The sequence below is a fragment of the Corvus cornix genome, chromosome 3 (assembly GCF_000738735.6).
Source record: "Corvus cornix cornix isolate S_Up_H32 chromosome 3, ASM73873v5, whole genome shotgun sequence".
NCBI classification, from domain to species: domain Eukaryota; kingdom Metazoa; phylum Chordata; class Aves; order Passeriformes; family Corvidae; genus Corvus; species Corvus cornix.
Genome location: NC_047056.1, coordinates 47,401,602 through 47,422,028, shown reverse-complemented (window position 1 = coordinate 47,422,028; position 20,427 = coordinate 47,401,602). Strand labels below are relative to the sequence as shown.

Here is a 20,427-nt window from a genome sequence, read left to right as displayed (position 1 = left end):
CTGAGAGCCCGGGATCAGCTGCCCAGGGGTTTTGTGAAGCCTTTGTCCCATCCCTTCCCGGGATCCCAGGGCACCAGAGCCGCGGGTTTCCGAGCTCGCTCCAGAGCGCCCCCTGCAGCCGCGGGGGAAACCATCGCACCTGCCCTGCTCACCGGGAGCCGCCAGCGCCCCTGCCGGCTGTGAGCAAACTGCACCCGAGGGGAAATAGCCTGACAGCCGAGAAGGCTGGGACTGGGTTTGTGATTGCTGTTACTGCCATAGTTGTTGTTGTTTTGTTTGACTGGTTATATATATATATAGAGAGAGAGTAAAGAAACTGTTTTCCTATTTCCCACATCTTCGCCTAAGGCTCTTGATTTCAAAATATAATAACTTGGAGGGAAAAGGGGTTATATCTGCCACTTCAAGGGGGGGCTTCTGCCTTCCTTAGCAGACACCTGTCTTTCAAACCGAGACAGATCTTGGCGCCCAACGTGGGGCCTGAGGGCATTAAGAGATAGAGGTGAAAAAGGAATAACAGTTCCTCAATAACTTTATTTTGTGTGCTGGATATTGGAACCTTGTTAGGCAGCACTATGTGGTCTAGTTTACACTGGTTTGGGTGGCATGTAGCCGTGGCTATATTCTTCCCCTTTGCAGCTCCTTACTTGAATATGGGTCCTCTGACTAAGGCTACCATTGCTGTTATCCAGCTTGCGTTATGGGTCGAGAAGGTGAGGAATTCATGGGTTTTAACTTCCTCCGGAATGTGGGCACATGGATAACAGCTATCACACACTGAGCACATGTTTTTGGGGTTACGTTAACAATGGTACCCTTCTGTGAGGAAATGACACCAGGGGAAGTTTTCTCCCAACCCCTCAACCAGTTCTTTGGGCCCACCCATCAATTTTTGAAGGCGTTTAAATTCCCTCTGAATACTAACCATCTGCTGCTGATAGGCCTACTCTATTTAGCATTCAAGGATAAGTTGAGATTGGCTTGGATATCTAACCCGGACACCAGCCCCAGAGACTAGAGATCCTGCCCCAGAACTGACATGGCCCCAGAGAGTAGAGTTCCTACCCCAGAGCCTGATCCTGCCCCAGAGCTGACACGGCCCCAGACACTAGAGATCCTACCCCAGAGCCAGAGGCCTGCCACAGCCCCAGACACTAGAGATCCCGCCCCACAGGACTGATACTGCCCAAACAGTCCACCTCAGAAATGGACTACCCAAAACTGGTGGGGGGTACTGGCAAAAGGATGCAGGAGATGTGCCAAGAGATGGGTCAGGTGCGCCAGGGGACTATGCCAGGAGATGGGTCAGGGCGCCAGGAGATGTGCCAGGAGATGGGCCAGCGTGCGCCAGGAGATATGCCAATTGCTTAAGGGAATACACCTCCTCAGCTAGTGAAAACCCTCTTCCCTGCCCCAAAGAGGGTGAGTCCGATGGGCAGCAAGTGGAACCATGGATGTTACAACCGTCCAGGCTTCAGCTGAACCACAAGGACAACCACAGCCAGCAGCAAGTCGCCCCTGTGCAAAGGAGGAAGTATAAGACAAATCAGTCGACGTTAATGATATGGGCAACCAGGGCCCTCACAACCAGCAGGAGAGCCAGAGTCCAGAAGTCATCACTGAGTCCCTGTCGCACGACAGTCTCCGTGCTATGCGAAACGACATTGTGCGAAGGGGGCGTGAGCCTTATACCACCTGGCTGCTTCGGGTTTGGGACCTTATGGGCACAAGTGTGCAACTGGATAGTGGTGAGGCAAGGTATCTGGGATCGTTGACCCAGGACCAGGGTGGACCAGAGTATTTAGTGAGGGAGCCAGGGCCTCTCTCTCTTTGGGAGCGGCTCTTAACGAGTGTGAGAGAAAGGTTCATTCACAAAGAAAGAATGCAGGAGTATCATCATAGAATGCAGTGGAAGACACTCGAGCAAGGGATCCAACAGCTAAGAGAGGTGGCAATATTAGAGGTACTTCTTTGGGAGGATGGACAGCATGATAATGACCCCGATAAGGTCAGGTGCACAGGACAGATGATGTGGAACCTGGCAAGGCTAGGGCCATCACAATACACCACCTTCATTGCAACGATTGATGCTGACAATACCCAAGAAACAGTGGGCTCTGTTGCCAACAGGCTCAGGCCATTATGACAGCATGGATCAATGGCCCGCTGAAAGCTTCATGTCTCTGCTGTGGTCCAGGAACCTCAAAGAGGAGATGAAGGGAGAATGAGGGAGGAGATGAGGGAGGAGATGAGGAGGGTCAGTGTGGCACCAGTGCGAGTCACAGGCCCCCAAGTCAGAGCCCGTCGTCCCCCTGCTAGAGAGAGAGGGTACACCCCACGAGCTGAGCTGTGGTTTTTTCCTGTGTGAGCATGGGGAAGACATGAGAAGGTGGGATGGGACCCACCTCTGCCCTGGCAGCGCGGGTGTGCATGAACTCAAGGAGGGAGGCACTAACCGAGGGGGTTCCGCTAAGGTGAAGGTAGCCTCAGCCTCCCGTGACCGAGCTGCCAGGCATTACAGAAGGGAGGATGATATGTCGGTCCCCTTGAAGGTACCTCGAGCATGTACGCCCAAGGGAAAGAATGATAACCAGGGCTAGAGGGGCCCTGCCTCTAGCCAGGAAGAGGCACGGAAGAACCGAGTTTTCTGGACGGTGTGGATCCGATGGCCTGGCACATCAGAGCCACAAAAATATGATGCATTGGTTGATACTGGGGCACAGTGTACTTTAATGCCATCGGGACATGTGGGGCAGAACCTGTATCCATCGCTGGGGTGACCGGGGGATCACAGCAGTTGACCCTTTTGGAAGCTGAGGTGAGCCTGACTGGGAAGGAGTGGCAAAGCATCCGATTGTGACCGGCCCAGAGGCCCCGTGTATTCTGGGCATAGACCTTCCTCCCGGAATGGCTACTACAAAGACCCAAAAGGACTCAGGTGGGCATTTGGGATTGCTGCTGTGGAGGCAGAGGGCATTAGGGCAATTGAACACCCTGCCTGGACTATCAGAGAATCCTTCTGCAGTTGGGCTCCTGAAAGTGGAAGAGCAACGAGTGCCAATTGCCACCTCGACAGTGCACCGCCGGCAGTTATCGGACAAATCGAGATGCTGTGATCCCCATCCACAAGATGATCGCGAGCTGGAGAGTCAAGGGGTGGTCAGCAAGACCCACTCACCCTTCAACAGCCCCATCTGGCCTGTGCGCAAGTCTGACGGGGAAGTGGAGATTGACTGTGGACTATCGTGCCCTGAATGAAGTGACTCCACGCTTGAGCGCTGCCGTGCCGGACATGTTGGAGCTCCAGTACGAGCTGGAGTCCAAAGCAGCGAAAGTGGTACGCCACTATTGACATTGCCAATGCATTCTTCTCCATTCCTCTGGCAGCAGAGTGCAGGCCTCAGTTTGCCTTCACCTGGAGGGGCGTGCAGTACACCTGGAACCGACTGCCCCAGGGGTGGAAGCACAGTCCCACCATCTGTCATGGACTGATCCAGACTGCACTAGAAAAGAGTGAGGCTCCAGAACATCTGCAGTACATTGATGACATCATTGTGTGGGGGAACACCGCAACCGAAGTGTTTGAGAAAGGAGAGAGAATAATTCAAATTCCTCCTGCCAGCTGGTTTTGCCATCAAGAAGAGCAAGGTCAAGGGACCTGCCCGAGAGATCCAGTTCCTGGGAGTAAAGTGGCAAGATGGACGACGTCAGATTCCCACTGAGGTCATCAATAAGATCACAGCAATGTCTCCGCCGACCAACAAGAAGGAAACACAAGCTTTCCTAGGCGCTATAGGTTTCTGGAGGATGCACATTCCCGAGTACAGCCAGATCGTGAGTCCTCTCTACCTGGTTACCCGCAAGAAGAATGATTTCCACTGGGGGCCCTGAACAGCAGCAAGCCTTCACTCAGATCAAACAGGAAATTGCTCACGCCGTAGCCCTTGGCCCAGTCAGGACAGGACCAGAGGTGAAGAACGTGCTCTACTCTGCAGCCGGGAACAATGGTCTGTCCTGGAGCCTCTGGCAGAAGGTGCCTGGTGAGACTCGGGGCCGACCACTGGGATTCTGGAGCCGAAGCTACAGAGGGTCTGAAGCCAACTACACTCCCACAGAGAAGGAAATCCTGGCAGCTTATGAAGGAGTCCAGGCTGCCTCAGAAGTAATCGGGCAACAGAGGCACAACTCCTCCTGGCACCCCGACTACCGGTGCTGGGGTGGATGTTCAGAGGAAAGGTTCCCTCCACGCATCACGCCACCGACGCTACTTGGAGCAAATGGATTGCCCTCATCACGCAGCGCGCCCCGAATTGGAAACCCAAGTCGCCCTGGGATCTTGGAAATAATTACAACTGGCCGGAAGGTGAGACTTTTGGGTTATCTTCTGAAGAAGAAGAGGAGCAGGTGACACGTGCCGAAGAAGCCCCACCATATAACGAGCTACCAGAGAGTGAAAGACAATACGCCCTCTCACTGATGGTTCCTGCCGAATTGTAGGCGCTAGCCGGAAATGGAAAGCCGCTGTAATGGAGCCCCACACGACAAGTTGCACAGGGCTACTGAAGGAGAAGGTGGATCGAGCCAATTTGCTGAGCTCAAAGCTGTCCCAATTAGCCCTGGACATAGCTGAAAGAGAGAAGTGGCCAAAGCTCTACCTCTACACTGATCATGGATGGTAGCCAATGCTCTGTGGGGTTGGCTGGAAAGGTGGAATAAGGCAAACTGGCAGCGCAGAGGAAAACCAATTCTGGGCTGCTGAAGAGTGGAAAGACATTGCCACTCGGGTAGAGAAGCTATCCGTGAAGGTCCGTCATGTAGATGCTCACATCCCCAAGAGCCGGGCTAATGAAGAACATCGTAACAACAACAGGTAGATCAAGCTGCGAAAATAGAGGTGTCCCAGATAGACTTGGATTGGCAACATAAAGGAGACTGTTCCTAGCTCGATGGGCCCATGATGCCTCAGGTCATCAGGGCAGAGATGCCACCTATAAGTGGGCACGAGACCGAGGGGTGGATCTAACCATGGACAGTATCTCCCAGGTTATCCATGATTGTGAGACATGCGCTGCGATCAAGCAGGCCAAGCGGGTGAAGCCTCTGTGGTATGGCGGGGGGAGGGGCCAAATACAAGTATGGGGAGGCCTGGCAGATTGATTACATCACACTGCCTCAAACCCGCCAAGGCAAGCGCTATGTGCTCACAATGGTAGAAGCCACCACTGGATGGCTGGAGACCTACCCTGTGCCTCACGCTACTGCCCGGAACACCATCCTGGGCCTGGAAAAGCAAGTCCTTTGGAGGCATGGCACCCCTGAGAGAATCGAGTCTGACAATGGGACTCATTTCAAGAATAGCCTTATAAACACCTGGGCTAGAGAACATGGCATAGAGTGGGTGTACCACATCCCTTACCATGCACCAGCAGCTGGGAAGGTTGAGCGGTGTAATGGACTGCTTAAAACCACCTTGAAGGCACTGGGTGGGGGGACTTTCAAAAAACTGGGAGATGCATTTAGCAAGAGCCACCTGGTTAGTTAACACTCGAGGTTCCACCAGCCGAGCAGGCCCTGCCCAATCTGAACCCCTACAAACAACAGACGGGGATAAGGTTCCAGTGGTGCACATGAGAGGTATGCTTGGAAAAACTGTTTGGGTAAAGTCTGCCTTGAGCAAAGACAAACCCATCCGTGGGGTTGTTTTTGCTCAGGGACCAGGTTGCACCTGGTGGGTGATGCAAAAGGATGGAGAGACCCGATGCTTACCTCAAGGGGACCTTGTTTTAGGGTGAACTACCCATGGCTCTGTACTTGTATCAGTATCAGCATGTATATTTGTATATAATTTGGGTAATGCATAGATTTATATGGTTAAAAAAGTTAAGTTTCATGTAACATGTTAGTATGGGAAAAAATTCGGGGTGGATAATGTTGGGGTTTTAGTTTAGTCTTAGTTTTTTTTTTTCCCTGTTAAAGGAATTTTCTCCCATATGCATCTTGCTAGGGGACAAATAGCTGTACTTAAGAAAGACAAAAAGGGGAGTGGGGCGGGCCTGGCTACTCCTTTGTCTACACCTGGGTGTGGGGTCAGTTGGCTCTGAGCGTCCGGAGAGAGAAGCTGCAGAGAAAGGAGCTGCTGCTTCTTTCTTTTTGGCCGTTCTTTCTTCCTGCTGGAAACAACGCCGGGACCCCAAAAGCCGCTTTCCCCTGCCCTGCTGGAGACCGAGCTGTGGCTGCCCTGCCCGCTGCTGCTTCGAGCTTTCGCTACGCTGTAGCCCTGCTCGCCCTGCCTGCCTGGGCTTCCGTGGGGTTCTCCCATCTGGATACATCTCGCCTGCCATCCGGGATTTGCGTTCGTCCCTGCCGTTTCAGCCTGCTGTTCCTGAGAGCCCGGGATCAGCTGCCCAGGGGTTTGTGAAGCCTTTGTCCCATCCCTTCCCGGGATCCCAGGGCACCAGAGCCGCGGGTTTCCCGAGCTCGCTCCGGAGCGCCCCCTGCAGCCGCGGGGGAACCATTGCACCTGCCCTGCTCACCGGGAGCCGCCAGCGCCCCTGCCGGCTGTGAGCAAAACTGCACCCGAGGGGAAAGGGCCTGACAGCCGAGAAGGCTGGGACTGGGTTTGTGATTGCTGTTACTGCCATAGTTGTTGTTGTTTTGTTTGACTGGTTATATATATATATATATATATATAAAGAACTGTTATTCCTATTTCCCACATCTTCGCCTAAAGGCTCTTGATTTCAAAATATAATAACTTGGAGGGAAAAGGGGTTATATCTGCCACTTCAAGGGGGGCCTCTGCCTTCCTTAGCAGACACCTGTCTTTCAAAACCGAGACAGGGACAGTGTCAGATTTTCTGTGTCTGCCTCTTGCAAAAATTGCACACATTCTGAACATGATGCATTTGCAATTTCTTAAAATACTCTCCTATCCTCAGTTATTTGCATTCTTCAATTACCAGCCAGCTAAATCCCAGTAGGACTTGACAGTTTCAATGACAGCAGTTTCTTCTCACTTTCTATGGCATAACACCAGCCACTGCAGAATTCCTGTAGGCTCTACTTTACCTCTTAATGCACCACTTGCTTTCAATATAAGATCCAGTCCTTTCTTCCTGATAAGTCTTGTATTACTGCTTCCAAGTGTGCAAGGAATGTGTTGCAGCACCCAGTGGTGACAGCTCAAAAGTGAACTTTGCAGGGGCAGTTTAGGTTTATTTGATAGTCAATGTCTTCTTTAAAAGATAAACTGACATTATGTGTATTTCATATTTACCAAAATGTAGACTGTTGGAAAATAGTGGCAATGGAAAGTTTTGGGGGCTCTGAATTTGAAAATTTTCATACTGTAACTTTTTCTTTCATTCTTTTCCCGTTTAGCATCTCCTTCCTTTTACTTTCATTCAACCAGCACTGTATCTGCTTGCAAGACCCCAGCTCATCCCGTTTTCTTGTTATTATGGCTCTGCACTCTTCAGGACTTCTGATATTTTCTCAAAAACTTTTCTTTGAAGCACTGCAACCCCTGAAGCAACTTCTTTAAAAATTCCTTCCAGCTGGATGCACTGCCAAAGCAGGTATATGATTACTCCTTTCAAGATGGAGACTGTACTACAAAGCATGCACACATCTACAAAGCATGCACAAAGAGTGCAAACATCTGTCAGCCTCTCTGAAGCAAAGAACTGAGCTGTACACAGTAAGTTCAGCGTCGCATCTCAATTTCTCACCACAGACATTCCCAAAGCATTAATATATTTTCATATTCACTCAATAAAGAGTTTAAATTTGGAGACACTGGACAAACTTTGAGAATCCTCACCTTGCTATCATCAGTCAGTCTTTCCTCTCTCTAAGTTAGCGTGCAGTGCTGCAGGAGGGAGTAGATTTCTACTCACTGTAGAAATCACACTATGAGTAATTTCCCTTGAAAAACATAAGACAATGATGTAAATGTTATAAAATGTTTCACAGTCACCCTGCCAAACGTCTTTGGGATCTTCCAGCCCTGCTTTAATATACAAAAAGTATCTTGAGCTGTGCAGAAAAACAACACGTGGGGTACCCATGCGCCTTCACCATTCCCCATTTAATAACTCCCACCATTAAGCAATGTTATCCCATGTCTTCTGAAATTATATTGATTTTTTGGCTTCTCAGAATTTTCCCAGCTGAGAAACTTCTGTAAAATTACCATTATCACCCCTTTCTAGCTTTGGTTTCTTATTTATATTCCAACTAATTCAATGGAAGAGATCTTTAAAACAGAGCTGGGGGCGAGAAGTAGAGGCATCCCAGTGGAAGGAACATCCGTCCAGTTGAGATACAGCAAATACATGTGACTCTCTTCAGGTGAGTTGTGGCTCTGCCCCAAGAGCAAATCATATGTAAATGGATTTAGACTTCCATGTCCACAAGCTTAGAGAAGTCGACATGTCTCAGCTATGGTATAGGACGAGGCGTAGTTACATGAACTTTAGCTGCTTATTAGTATTAGAAACCTGATTAGTAATTAATAGGTAATAAGAGTCCTCATCATATATTCCCTTAAGAATTCAGAGAACACAACTGAAAAGCCTTTGCAAAAAATGGAAAATACAGTGAGTTGCAAAAGGGAAATGGAAGAGAATGTATCCTCTGTAATAAGAGATGAATGTTTGTCATTAGTTTAATCAAGGGGCCACAGAAACCTCCTGCAGCCCCCCATTAGTCTAACAGTTAGTCCATTGTATACATATACAATACACAGTCACTTGTCCTTGTGAGGGATCATGTCTGGGGTAGGTCCAAAGCCTAGAAATGAAGCCATTTCTACATTTCTGAAGCTTAGATTTAAAGCATCAGGAATTTAAGAAACGAAACAAAACAAACCCAACTTTTGACTGCCCTATTTTTCTGAAGTACTATCTCTACAACAAACATTCTTCCTCGGTTTTGTCTGAGAGCTTGGTCTAATCATGATTTATTTCCACCTAATATTTATGTTTCTGGTTAGAAGGAGAAGAATTTTCAAGACATCAATGTTCAGCTTTGCACCTACTTCCCCTGGCTTGAACAAACATACCACATTTATGTGTTAGAGAAGACAAAGACATTTTGGTCACTTGTGTGAGCAGTACATGCAATTATCCAGAGTGGGAAAGTTTTAGCTTTCCATCTTAAGAGCAGTTAGAGGTACAAGGCTGTCATTTGGAAGGGGAACTCGAATGCAGATAAAAGGTGCAGGTTATCCTCAAACTGCTACAGGATCCATAAATGTATGGATATTTATGATAGAACACTCAAGCCAATAACAAAGTAAGTATTAAAATGTAATTTTGAGGAAAAATTTTCTTCTTACAGAGACAAACAAGCCAAATCTTTTAATTTGATGGGAGAATCACACTTGTGATCCTGTATCATAATTTCTTCCACAGCACTTGCATTTCTTACACATGCAGAACAGCGTTGTAGTTTTTTCCTGACCTGGGATCAGACTCAGATGATTGCAGCAAGAATAATTCTTCATCATGTTGTGCTTGGCACAAGAAACACAGGATGAAATCCAGAAGAGTGGAGATGCAGCCGGTGCAATGTGCAGATTTTGGAGCAATAGCCTTGTCCTGCCACCCTTTTCTGGTTATCTGTCCTGAAGGAAAGGGGGATTAACATACCACATAATCTCCATATGTATTCGGGGGTTTCCATTATGCAATTCAGGGTGAGATTTCCTACCCAGATGCATATCTGTCATCTCCCATCCTTCAGCCAACATAAGACTACAAATATAAGAGGTCTGTAACTCATCTGAGGGTGTAAGCAGGGACTGTCACACACAGTCCTTGAAAAAGCCTGCTGTCCATGGATAAACTGCATGAACTAAAAAGGCAAGGCTGAGGAGAAGGCAATATGATCTTTCTTTTGCAGTAAATGAATATTTTTCATAAAGTTACAAACACATAGAGTCGATTTATGCTGTGAATATGAAAAAGCAGCACTTTAGGCAGATCTTCAAAAGACAGAGTGTACTGTTCTTGTAAATGCAAATGACATATGGTTGAGCCTGCTTGTGTTAATTGGAGATAAAAAGAACGGGGAAAAAAAGGTGATACCTTTTGAAAGAGCCTGCCATTAGGGCAATAGGAGCTGCCTTTACAAGGTGTGATGTTGAAGTCTGGCTTAGCTCAATCAGCAGCACACGTGCAGTCCCACTGAAACTGCTAAGGTTGCTGCACCAAGAGACAGGGAAGTAAAACATAGTGCCAACAAAATACTAGCAGCAACAACAGAGTAATTTCTTCATTTCATCAAGCGACAGAAATCATACCAGTTAATCGTAATTGTTGCTCTGTTTTTTTAAACTCAAGTCTCTAAATCAGGAGATTACTCAGCTGAAGGCCCAGTATAATGAGAATATATGCTTTCTTTTTCCACAAGAATTGGAAGTGGTATGATCTAAGACTGACAACTCCAGCATCTGGGAGTGCTTAAAGCAATTTGTAGTTTTGCTCCAGTCATGTGGCTCTGGACAAAGACTGAACAAAAATCAAATTGATTCAGAGGAAGTCCTGATGTTGAATAGAACTCAATAAATTGTGCAGGGAGACTTTATTTGCCTTGATTCATTATAAATGAATTACATTCTGTCTCATCTTGCAAATGCTTGGGTGCTATTTTGGTGTAAACATTCATGACTATGTTAATTGCATTGTATCTTTTTATATTCAATTTAGAGATTTTATTGCTCTACTTTAGAGGTCCTAAATATTTGATTTATATAATATACTTTTTCATCAGGCATTTTCATAAGCATTATCTTCCAGATGTACTTTGTCTAGTTTTAATAGAAATGCATACCGCATTCCAGAAATACTGTTGCCAAAGAATCTAACTTAAAAGTGGAGGGAAATACTTTAGGATATGCAGATCTACTTCCTGCTTTGCATATTTCACATTTTAACAGCAACATGAACTGCAAGAGTAACAAAAATTAATTACTTAAGTGAGAGCTATTCTTACCATATTAAAAAAATTAATAAGTTCCATATTTCCCACAGTTATTCTGCAAGCTGATACTGAATAAAACTCCTAATCTGACTGTACAGAATCAAAATGAAACTTTAAATACAGGTTTAAAAACTTTCAGGCTTATATATACATGTGCCAAGGAAGGGATAGGAACCCAAGATTCTATACTTAACCATCTGGGAAATGAGTAAAAATCTAAGTTAGAAAAAGACTTGCAATAATCTGCCTGAACCAGTCCAAGTCAGCCTTTTGTACCTACAGGTACCTCATATATGTGTGGGCATACTTGTATACAAGACAGTGTTTTCACCTTTGGTGCTCCACTGTTCACCCATTCCCTCATGTGAGGGGAGACTTATCAGATAATGCTCTAGCAATTGGTATGTTAAGCTGTTGGCTTGGTGTTTTTAAATTACGACCTTCCATTTCAAGTCTCAGCCATGTATCACCACTCTGCAGTCAAAAGTTTGCTGATAGAACTGAGTGCTTGGAAGACCACGTTACCTATGCAGCAGATGCAAACAGTTCCGAGGGACATTCCCTCCGATGTGGCTCACGAGGGAAGCTTGCATCCACTGAAACATGGTGTACTTCTGGTTTGCGGTTGGGAGCAGCAGGACACTGGCAGCCAAATGAGGAGAAAAGGCAGTTTCATGCAACACATGCACTGAATGGCCAACACTTTTGTAGGAGGTTAGAAGATGAATTAGCCTGATTCACAGGCTTTACAGTAAACTCCATCTTCTATGTAAGTCCTTTTTTGTACAGTTTTTTCCAAAATTTGACGTGACATATGTAATGACATCCCTGTGGCAGATTATACAAAAGCAGCCAACGCATTACTCTATTTTTGGTTAATACCACTTTCCCAGGCAAGGGATCCATGCTACAAAGCTTGACATTAGATGACTTTTGATACGTGAACAAACAGTTTTTCTGAAATACTTTGATTACATCCAATCTGTTTATGAATAATTCAGTAAAGTAACTTTCAGCTTGTGACATTTTTCATATATAAGGTCTGAGATGAGCTGAAAAAACACAGGGTCAAATTTACTGAAATTAAGAGGGTGGTTTACCCCCTGTTGTTCAGACACCCACCTTTAAAAATCCTGTCTGGAGTCTGAGACTGCTAAGCGTTAAAGGCATCATATCAGCTGCTGTTTTCCCACCCCACTAGGAGAGAATTTCCTTCTTCTCCTCTGTAAGTACAAATCAACCCTCTATTACTATATCCCACAGCCGTAGGGAGGAGAGGAGACAGATCCAGCAGGCAGGAATTGTGCAGCAAGATTGATTTATTTCATTATTTTACAAACTCTTTTATAGACTTTTTTCTTCATAGTCTAATTGGACAAAGGATCAGTCACCCCCCTGGGGTGATTGGATAGAATCCTAAAATATGCATTGTCAAAATATTTTTCTACTGTACTATAAACAAGGCTTTGCAAGGTCGCAGGTGTTCATTGTTTATAGAACTCTGCTACTATCTTTGTGAGAGAGAAAAGTATCCCACGGGCTTAGAAAGAAGCAAGAAAAAATCTTGCTAGCAGCCAATATTTGTATCCACACCCTTCCACCTTGCACACCACACTAGGTGTAGGATTTTTGTCTTCACCTTTGGTGAACCACTCTTTTCCAGTCCCTCATACGAACTTGCTTCCCACTTATTTTTTTTACCTTCACTTTGGCTTTTCACATTCCTTCTCCTTACACTCCTGCCCCTTACCCCAAAATCCTAAAACCAAACAAGTTGGAGAGTCATCTCACACTGGTTAGAGCCCTCACCTGTGAGAAAGAGAAACCTTGTTTTCAAGTCTGCCTTATTTTATAAGACCGCAGTGGTAGCACTACTCTTAGTATAATATTAGGGGTTAGAATATTAATTTTAGGACTGGTTTTAGATATCTGGATTGGGGTTCCATACAGACTAGACTAGGTAGCTGCTTCATCTTCTCACAGTGTTCCCAGCTCCAACACCAACACACCTCTCAGTGTATTAACTTGCTTCTCCCTGAAGCTTTTTCCTATGCTACAGAATGTGGTGCTCTACGGGAAGCTGTAAAATGTCTCTCAGATTGGCTGAGCTAAATCAGTGCCAGGATGGCTCTCTGCCCACTCTGGCTAGTCCTGCTGAGAGCCCCATGCTAACCTGCTGCTGCTGCTCTCTGGTGTTGCAGTGCTGTAACACTGCATGGGGTTGCATGCATGCACCAACTATTTTAGAGGTAGCTGTGTGTTTCCAACATATTTTGCATTTCCTGGATTTAGACATTACTGCCTAACTATCTACTTTAATTGGTGCCTAATTAGCACCAGTACTGTGTTTTCCCCATGTGACTGTCTCCATCTTTAAATCTGTCCAGTTCATCATATGGTGTTACTCTGTTAACTGCCTAAACAAATGTAGCTTTTAATGGGTCTGTTGTGTGAAAAGTCATGTTTACACATTGAAACTTCTGCCTTTCTATTAGTAGCTCCTGCAGACAAATGCAGGAATTAGACTGCTATTTGAAAATCAATACAAAGAGGACACAAAGAGAACACGGTTGGGCTGTTCTGAGTGGATATTTATGAGAGGAGAGGATTGATCATCAAGACTATGTATTATACAACATCCTCTTTTATATCTAGCTTCATTTTGCCCCTTCTGAATGGTATGCATGCTGACTAAAAAGGAAAGCAATCTGGCTGAATTCTCTTGTTACCCATTTTCTGAGAAAATCAACCAAACAAATAAAAACAATGGTATCAGGAGTTAAGATGGCCCTGTAAGTAGCACTTTGCTGGAGATAGTTAGCCATGCCAAGGGATTAATATAAATTCCTTGCGACAAATCCATCATACTCCAAGTGATATTGATGGAACACACTAAGGTAATTCCAAGTACCACTTCAATTACAAATTATAAATTTCTATTCCGCAGGGAACCTGCTTCATCAGAGTGTCACTAAGTTGTATCCATCTGGCACACAAGCTCATTTCCCTGTCTTCAGATATTTACTATCATATTTTTCATGGGCATATACATTCCTGAACCTTCCACAAAGGACAGAAATGAATACCACCAGAACAGAGCTGCAATTCCAGTTCAGCCAAGGCAGATGAAACTTGAAAGAATTCTATATGTATGAAATGAAAGAGTATGGGGCATCCTTATTTCATCTTCATCAAATTATCCGCTGTAGCTGAATAGAGCAAAATAAAGCTTGCATAGTTGCCATCAATTACTCTGTTATACTCTGAACCCTTTCTGAATTGCAGAGAGTGCGGGAGAAATTGAAATCTGAAATCTTTCATGGGTGCCTCCCAGAGGACATTACATTATGTCATTCTGTTATACCAGTGAACCTTTACTCAGTGAAGTCTGGTATCTATATTTCTTCCACCCTTACTGTCTTCTGAAAACTAGGGCCCAGTCTATATCTTATCCCTTTCTAGTTATTTATACCTTTGCAAACTGTCAATTCTGAAACATACCAGCTGAGAAATTTGGTTTAATGAGAATTTATTTCCAGAATTTACTTAGAAAATTAGAAAAAAAAAAAAAGGGTGTTCAGATGTTCCTAGGAATAAGAAAAATATGTTTTGCCTAGCAGAACTGACCAGTCGGTAGGTAACCCACGCTGATCTGGCCAAATGAGTCTCTCTGCAAAGAATTGCCAGACACAAAACCTCCTTGCACTCTTTATCTTGCTCATTGAACTTGTTTCTAAATCCATGCATTTGGAATTACGATTCAGTGCAGGAATATCTAGCACAGTACCAACATGGACTCACTTGGAAATTTTAGGCAGCTATGCTTTCTGTTCCTCTGTACAGAGGAGTATCCTCTTCCAGCCCTGGGGAAAGTGCCTCTGTGCTCACAATGTCCTTCTTGCTGGAGCTGTTGCAGCTGGGAGGGGGATCCAGTCTGAGGAAAAACTGGACCTAGCCTGGATGAGGTCATGGAAGAAAGCAGATTTGGACAAAGATCTTGGAGCTGAGATTAGAAGAGGAGGCAAAATAGTGACACAAGGTCAGGGCAAGCAGAGGATGATGACTGCTGCAGTGAATACCACACTGAAAATGATTGATTCTGCGTCTGCTAGCGCCAGAGCACTCCTACATGATGTCAGGCGCATTACTTGAACTACAGGTGGCCACCAAGCGCTGCTTCTATGCTTGGTGTTCGGTCTGAGAGCCTGGGGTCTGATTTGTAGAAGTAGTTAACATTCACAGCTGCCTCTGAAGTCAAAGGGAGCTATGCTTCAAACATACAAAGCACGGCCTCATGCTAACTATTTCACCAAGGCAAACCTCAGTCATCTTAAGGCTGGCAACCAAAATTAATAGGCATATTTAACCTTAATCTCTCTGTCTCATTTCCCAATAAGTAAAATGTTGATGTTCCCTACATCTCATGAATGTAATTCATAAGCATTCATTATATGCTCAAGGTACTGTAACAATGAATGCTGTAGAAAAGCCTGCTACAATGTCAATAATTCCACACTACAAGCAGGATTAAACAGCTTTAAACAAAGCCTGAGGACATATGCTGAACAAAGAGATTAAACATTAACTGAAAGGCTGCACATTCAGTGAACAGTGTCTGTCCCATGCACTCTGCAAGGCAGGGGTCCTCTGAGCAAAGCAGTATCATCACCCAATTAAAGGCTAAGTTGTAAGTCATACCCTCTACAAGTCACAACAAGTTCGTCTGAAAACTCTTACCTTTGGCCTACCCTAAAGTGTCAATACTTGGCTTTTAAACCATAATATTACTTTCATGTGGGGCTTGTGTTTTGGATTCCTTGGGGGTTTTGTGTGAACGGAACATAATAATTTAAGGAGATATATATATATATATATATATATTTTAAGTGCTTTATGCTGTGCATGCAAAATCATACTGGTTTTGTTAAAGCAGATGAGTAGCAGGGGAATTAAAAATAGGAAAACAGTTGCATCGTATCAAGCTATAGTACAAAGTAATTGCATTTATTTTCCTGCACATTGCCCTAGCCAGGCATTATAATAATAGGTGTGATAGTTTGTATATATGAAAGTAAATAATTTTACAGCTAATTCACATGTTTAAGCATATGTTTCAACAACAAAGATTTCTATTTTGTCTTCCTCACAAGAGATTTCTTTTTTAATCTGTTGATGCTTAGAAATATGGCAAGAACTCTCCATAGTACAGTCTTCCCATGTTAATTTTGCTCCATTGATTGGTCTCTTTTTCCATCCTTTTTTTTAAATCTCTGCCTAGAGATCAAAGACATTCTTTGCAACCAGAAAAATAAAGATTTATTGATTCACCTTACAGGTGTTGTCTGTCTTCTCATCAAAGCATCCATTTTTTCTCAAACATTCAGTGTAAGTGCTTATCTGTTTCTCATCTGCAACAGCAACGAGCACTATTAACCAAATCTGCAGTGCCGTCATCCAAACAAGACAGTAGATACTGAACTATTCAAAAGAATATAAAACATTAAAACGTTCATGGAAGCAGAGCATGGTAAGCAAGCCTCCGAGTACTTCCTAAGTGTTTCAAAGACGTTTATGAGAATTAGGAAGTGGTAGTTTAACCATGCAATTAGAGTTATGACTTTATCTGGTGATAGGTGTTGGCTATTTCTGTTTTAAGTGAACTGGAGCCGTAAAGGTTTAGCCCAAAGTGGGCTTATTTTTTGTATCCTGTTACCATCTCTTTTTCAGAAATGGTATGTCATACCTAATTTTGCCATTGCTACAGGTTTAATGTAAGATTGCAGAGGATCTGTGCATTGATGTCATAGAACTGTGTAACTAAAACCAGGAGATTCCTCTCCAAACTAAGAAGGTCTGTTTGTTCAGGCAGTATGTACTTTTTATCAAGGAATGCAATGGGAATGGTTCTTTATCATTGGAGTCTTTGTACTCTTAACTACACCAGCAAGATTAATTTCCATATATTACCCTTTGCTGCTGGTTGCCAACCAAAGAATCAAAGCCAGTAGCATAGGTAGCATTTACCCAAGCCTTCCAGGGCAAAAACATCTGAATGCAGTGTCCTGAGCAAAATTTCCAGCTGCAAGTGTGCAAAGATTATGAGTCAGGTCCCCTAAACCAGAATACTTTTTTCTTAAGCCTTAAAAGGAAAAGTGTGATTGCTTTTTAATTTCCGACATGGCAAGTTACACTTGGCTCCTGATTTCCAATTTTTCTTACAAACCACAGCGAATAGAATTTTTCTGTTCCTTAGAAATTAAGAGTCTCATGTGACTCCATGAGCGGGATCTTGGGAAATACCCCCAATCTCAGCCAGGTCCATAAAACAAAATGGTGAACCAGCATTACCACCACCCCAAGCTCTTCTCCCTCCACTTCTACACTGGCAGCACAGCTGCATGGGGGAATGAAATGTATTTCTACATCAGACAATGCCCAAGAACAAGAATAGCTTCAAATAAGCCATAAGGACACATTGGAGACATATGTTGTATAAAGAGGATGAAGCTATTACACAGCTCAGTGCCGAGAGAATGCCATTCATCTGCCAGTCACATGGTTGGAAGCGGCTGTCTAGGAAAAATAGCATGATCGAGTAATTAGAGGCTGTATCATAAGCCATATGTACAAGGGGGTCAAACTAAGGTTGTGTGTGCAATCTTAATTTTGTGATTTCTGTACTTGTCTAAAGCCTTGTCCCCAGTAGACAACAGCTCCGCTTTAATCACCCTAACAAAGCTGCAAGGAGAAGAGTGGCCGCTTTCGTCCCCCGTGAACGACGTTACACGACGATAAAAGCAGCGGACCTTAACGCCGCGTTAGGCTCTGCTCCACAGCCCGCGATGCCCAAGCCCGGCGGGCCGGGGCAGGTGGGCTGTGCCGGCGGGGCCGCGCGGCGGCGGCGCCCGCAGGGGTCGCTGGCGCGGAGGCGGCGGGCGCATGGCGGGACCGGAGGCCGGGGCGGGCCGGGGCGGGCCGGCGTGGGCGGGCCCCGGGGCCGGCCGGGCCGGGGGCGGCGGGGCCGGGCAGCGCGCACAAGTCGGCCGCGAGTTGCAGGCGGCCGGCGGCGGAGCGTTGGCTGTAACTTGACACCGGGGCGAGAGGCCGAGCGGAGAGAAGGAGCGAGAGCGGCGGCGGAGGAGGAGAGGAGCGGAGCCCCAGGGAGCGAGATGGTGACCACCTCCTTCCTCTCCCCTTAGCGGCGCTCCGTAGCAGCAGCAGCAGCCGCCGCCGCAGGAGCACCGGGGACTCTTGTCTGCCGCGGAGTCGGGGACAGCCTGCGATGGGGACTGGACGGATCCCCTGAGCTCCCGGGAACTTTCCCGGCCGCGGGCAGCCGGAGTCGGGCAAGCGGATGGAGGATGCGCTTCCCCCGGCGGGCTGCGTGAGCCGGCGGCGGCGAAGGGGAGGATGAAGAAGAAGCAGCAGCACGGCGGCGGGGAATGCCCGGCGCCCCGGTCGCCCGCGGCAGCGGCGGCGGCGGCGGCGGGAGGGGGCCCGGGCCAGGGCGGGGGCTTGAAGAGGCGGCGGCCCCTCTCGCTGCTGCCCTTCCTCTCGCTGCGCGACTACGGCTTCTGCATGGCCGCCCTGCTGCTCTTCTGTTTGGGCTCCCTCTTCTACCAGCTCAACGGGGGCCCCCCGCACTTTCTGCTGGACCTGCGGCACTATCTGGGTAAGGGCGGCCGGCGGCGGCGGGGACTTGTTGCGGCTCTCCCTCACCTCCCGCGGCGGCTGGGCTGGGGCCTCTCCCTGCGCCGGGGACACGGCCGTGGGGCAGGGGCGGCCAGAGGCCGGGGCTGCCGGGCAGGGTGGGCAGGCGGGACGCGGGGCCGTAAACGCTGGCACCGGAGTGGGACCGGTCGGCGGCGCCCCGAGAGCCGAGCGCCCTGCCACAAGTTCATGCTGGTGGCGAAGGCAGAGTCCCCTCAATACTTTCTCAGCCCCGAGACCGCTCTGCGCCCGAGGGCGGCTCTTTGTGTTCCCGGTGGCCGTGGCAGAGCGCGGTGTGCCGGCTGCTCGGGCCGCCAGGTCGGTCCGAGGAGGAGCGGAGCGGAGGGCAGCGCTCGCTGCCTGCGGGTCGCACCCCGCGGGGAGCTCGGGCGCAGCCGCCCTGAGCTGTCAGCGCCTCCCCACCGTGTGCTGTGCCCCGGAGAGGAGGAGCGGGGTACGGGTGGCCCACAGCAGAAGACGGTGTTACTAAAAAAGAAACAAACAAACAAACCGCAACTAACCAAAAACCCCAGCTGCACTTTGTGAACCAAGCATCCATCCTCGTGCAGCAGGTTTGCGTCTGGAGAGAAGGGTGTGCTAGCAGGGTCAGTGCAGCAGCGCTCAAACACTCGAGCTCACTCTGGTGCTTTGCCAACCTGGTTGCCTGCGCAACCCCCAAGGAGGTGCCCCGGAGGAGCGGGTACAAGCCCCACGCTGTGGCCTGTAGTTCTCATCCTCATGCTGACCACGGGTTTTCACGTGGTTTTTCATTGTCATTTTCATTTCAGTGTCCGCATTGCTAAATGTTGCTTCCCTGCTCAGCAGAGTTGTGTGAAAAAGAGTTTATCGTGAGGTCGAGTGAGTACCTTAGACTGGCAGGACTAGTTCAGGTGGTGGTAGGACAAGGGGGAATGACTTTAAACTGAAAGAGAGCAGATTTAGTTTAGCTGTTAGGAGAAAATTCTTCACTATGAGAGTGATGAGGCACTGTAACAGGTTGCCAAGAGAAGCTGTGGATGCCCCATCCTTGGTATTGTTCAAGGCCAGGCTGAATGCGGCTTTGAGCAACCTGGTCTAGTGGAAGGTGTTCCCTGCCCATAGCAGGGAGATTGGTTTAGATTGGAAGGCACCTTAAAGACCATTTAGTTCAGTTCTGTGATTCTGTGATATGAAATAGGGAACAAAACTGGAGTGTTTCTCAATATAAGAGGATTACTACAAAATAATTTGTGGTGTGAGTTTTTACCACATTAGCCGCTCTGTTTTACTTGTCTGTGAAGGTAAGGCTTTGGTGGTACATGCTGCAGAAGGACAAGCTGTAAGAGACAATGTTAGGTTGCAAACAAAAATACAGTTCGTGTTTTTCAGAAAAATAAAATCCTTTTCTATGTGTACATATTTTATGAACATCTTGAAAATACAGCCCTGTGTGTGTGTGTTTCTTTTCTTTATGGGAAAACTATCCCACGTCTTCAGTTAACTAGTGAGAGAGCATGAAGAGGCAGTAGAACAAGAGACAACAAACACAAGTTGCAACAAGGGAAATTCCAGTGAGATATCAGGAAAAAAATTTCAGTGTGAGAGGAGTTGGAATGAGATGTGTGTGAGTGTGTGAGATGTTGGAACAGGCTACCCAGGGAGGTTGGGATGTCCTTGCAGATATTCAGAACTCAGAATATTCAGAACAAGCCCCTGAGCTGCCCAAGTTGATTTGTCCGTGTTTTGTTGGGG

General features: G+C 46.8%; 1 protein-coding gene across 2 annotated transcripts in view; it reads left to right on the top strand.

Moving 5' to 3' along the window:
- Positions 1-17,988: 17,988 nt before the first annotated feature.
- The window catches only part of UST (uronyl 2-sulfotransferase), a 168,429-nt gene continuing 165,990 nt past the window's right edge, over positions 17,989-20,427 (top strand). For both annotated transcript variants that reach the window (XM_039568862.1, XM_039568863.1), the window contains exon 1: positions 17,989-18,658. In XM_039568862.1, coding sequence (XP_039424796.1) covers positions 18,397-18,658 — 262 coding nt within the window. In that variant the 5' untranslated portion in view covers positions 17,989-18,396. The remainder of the gene's footprint in view (positions 18,659-20,427) is intronic.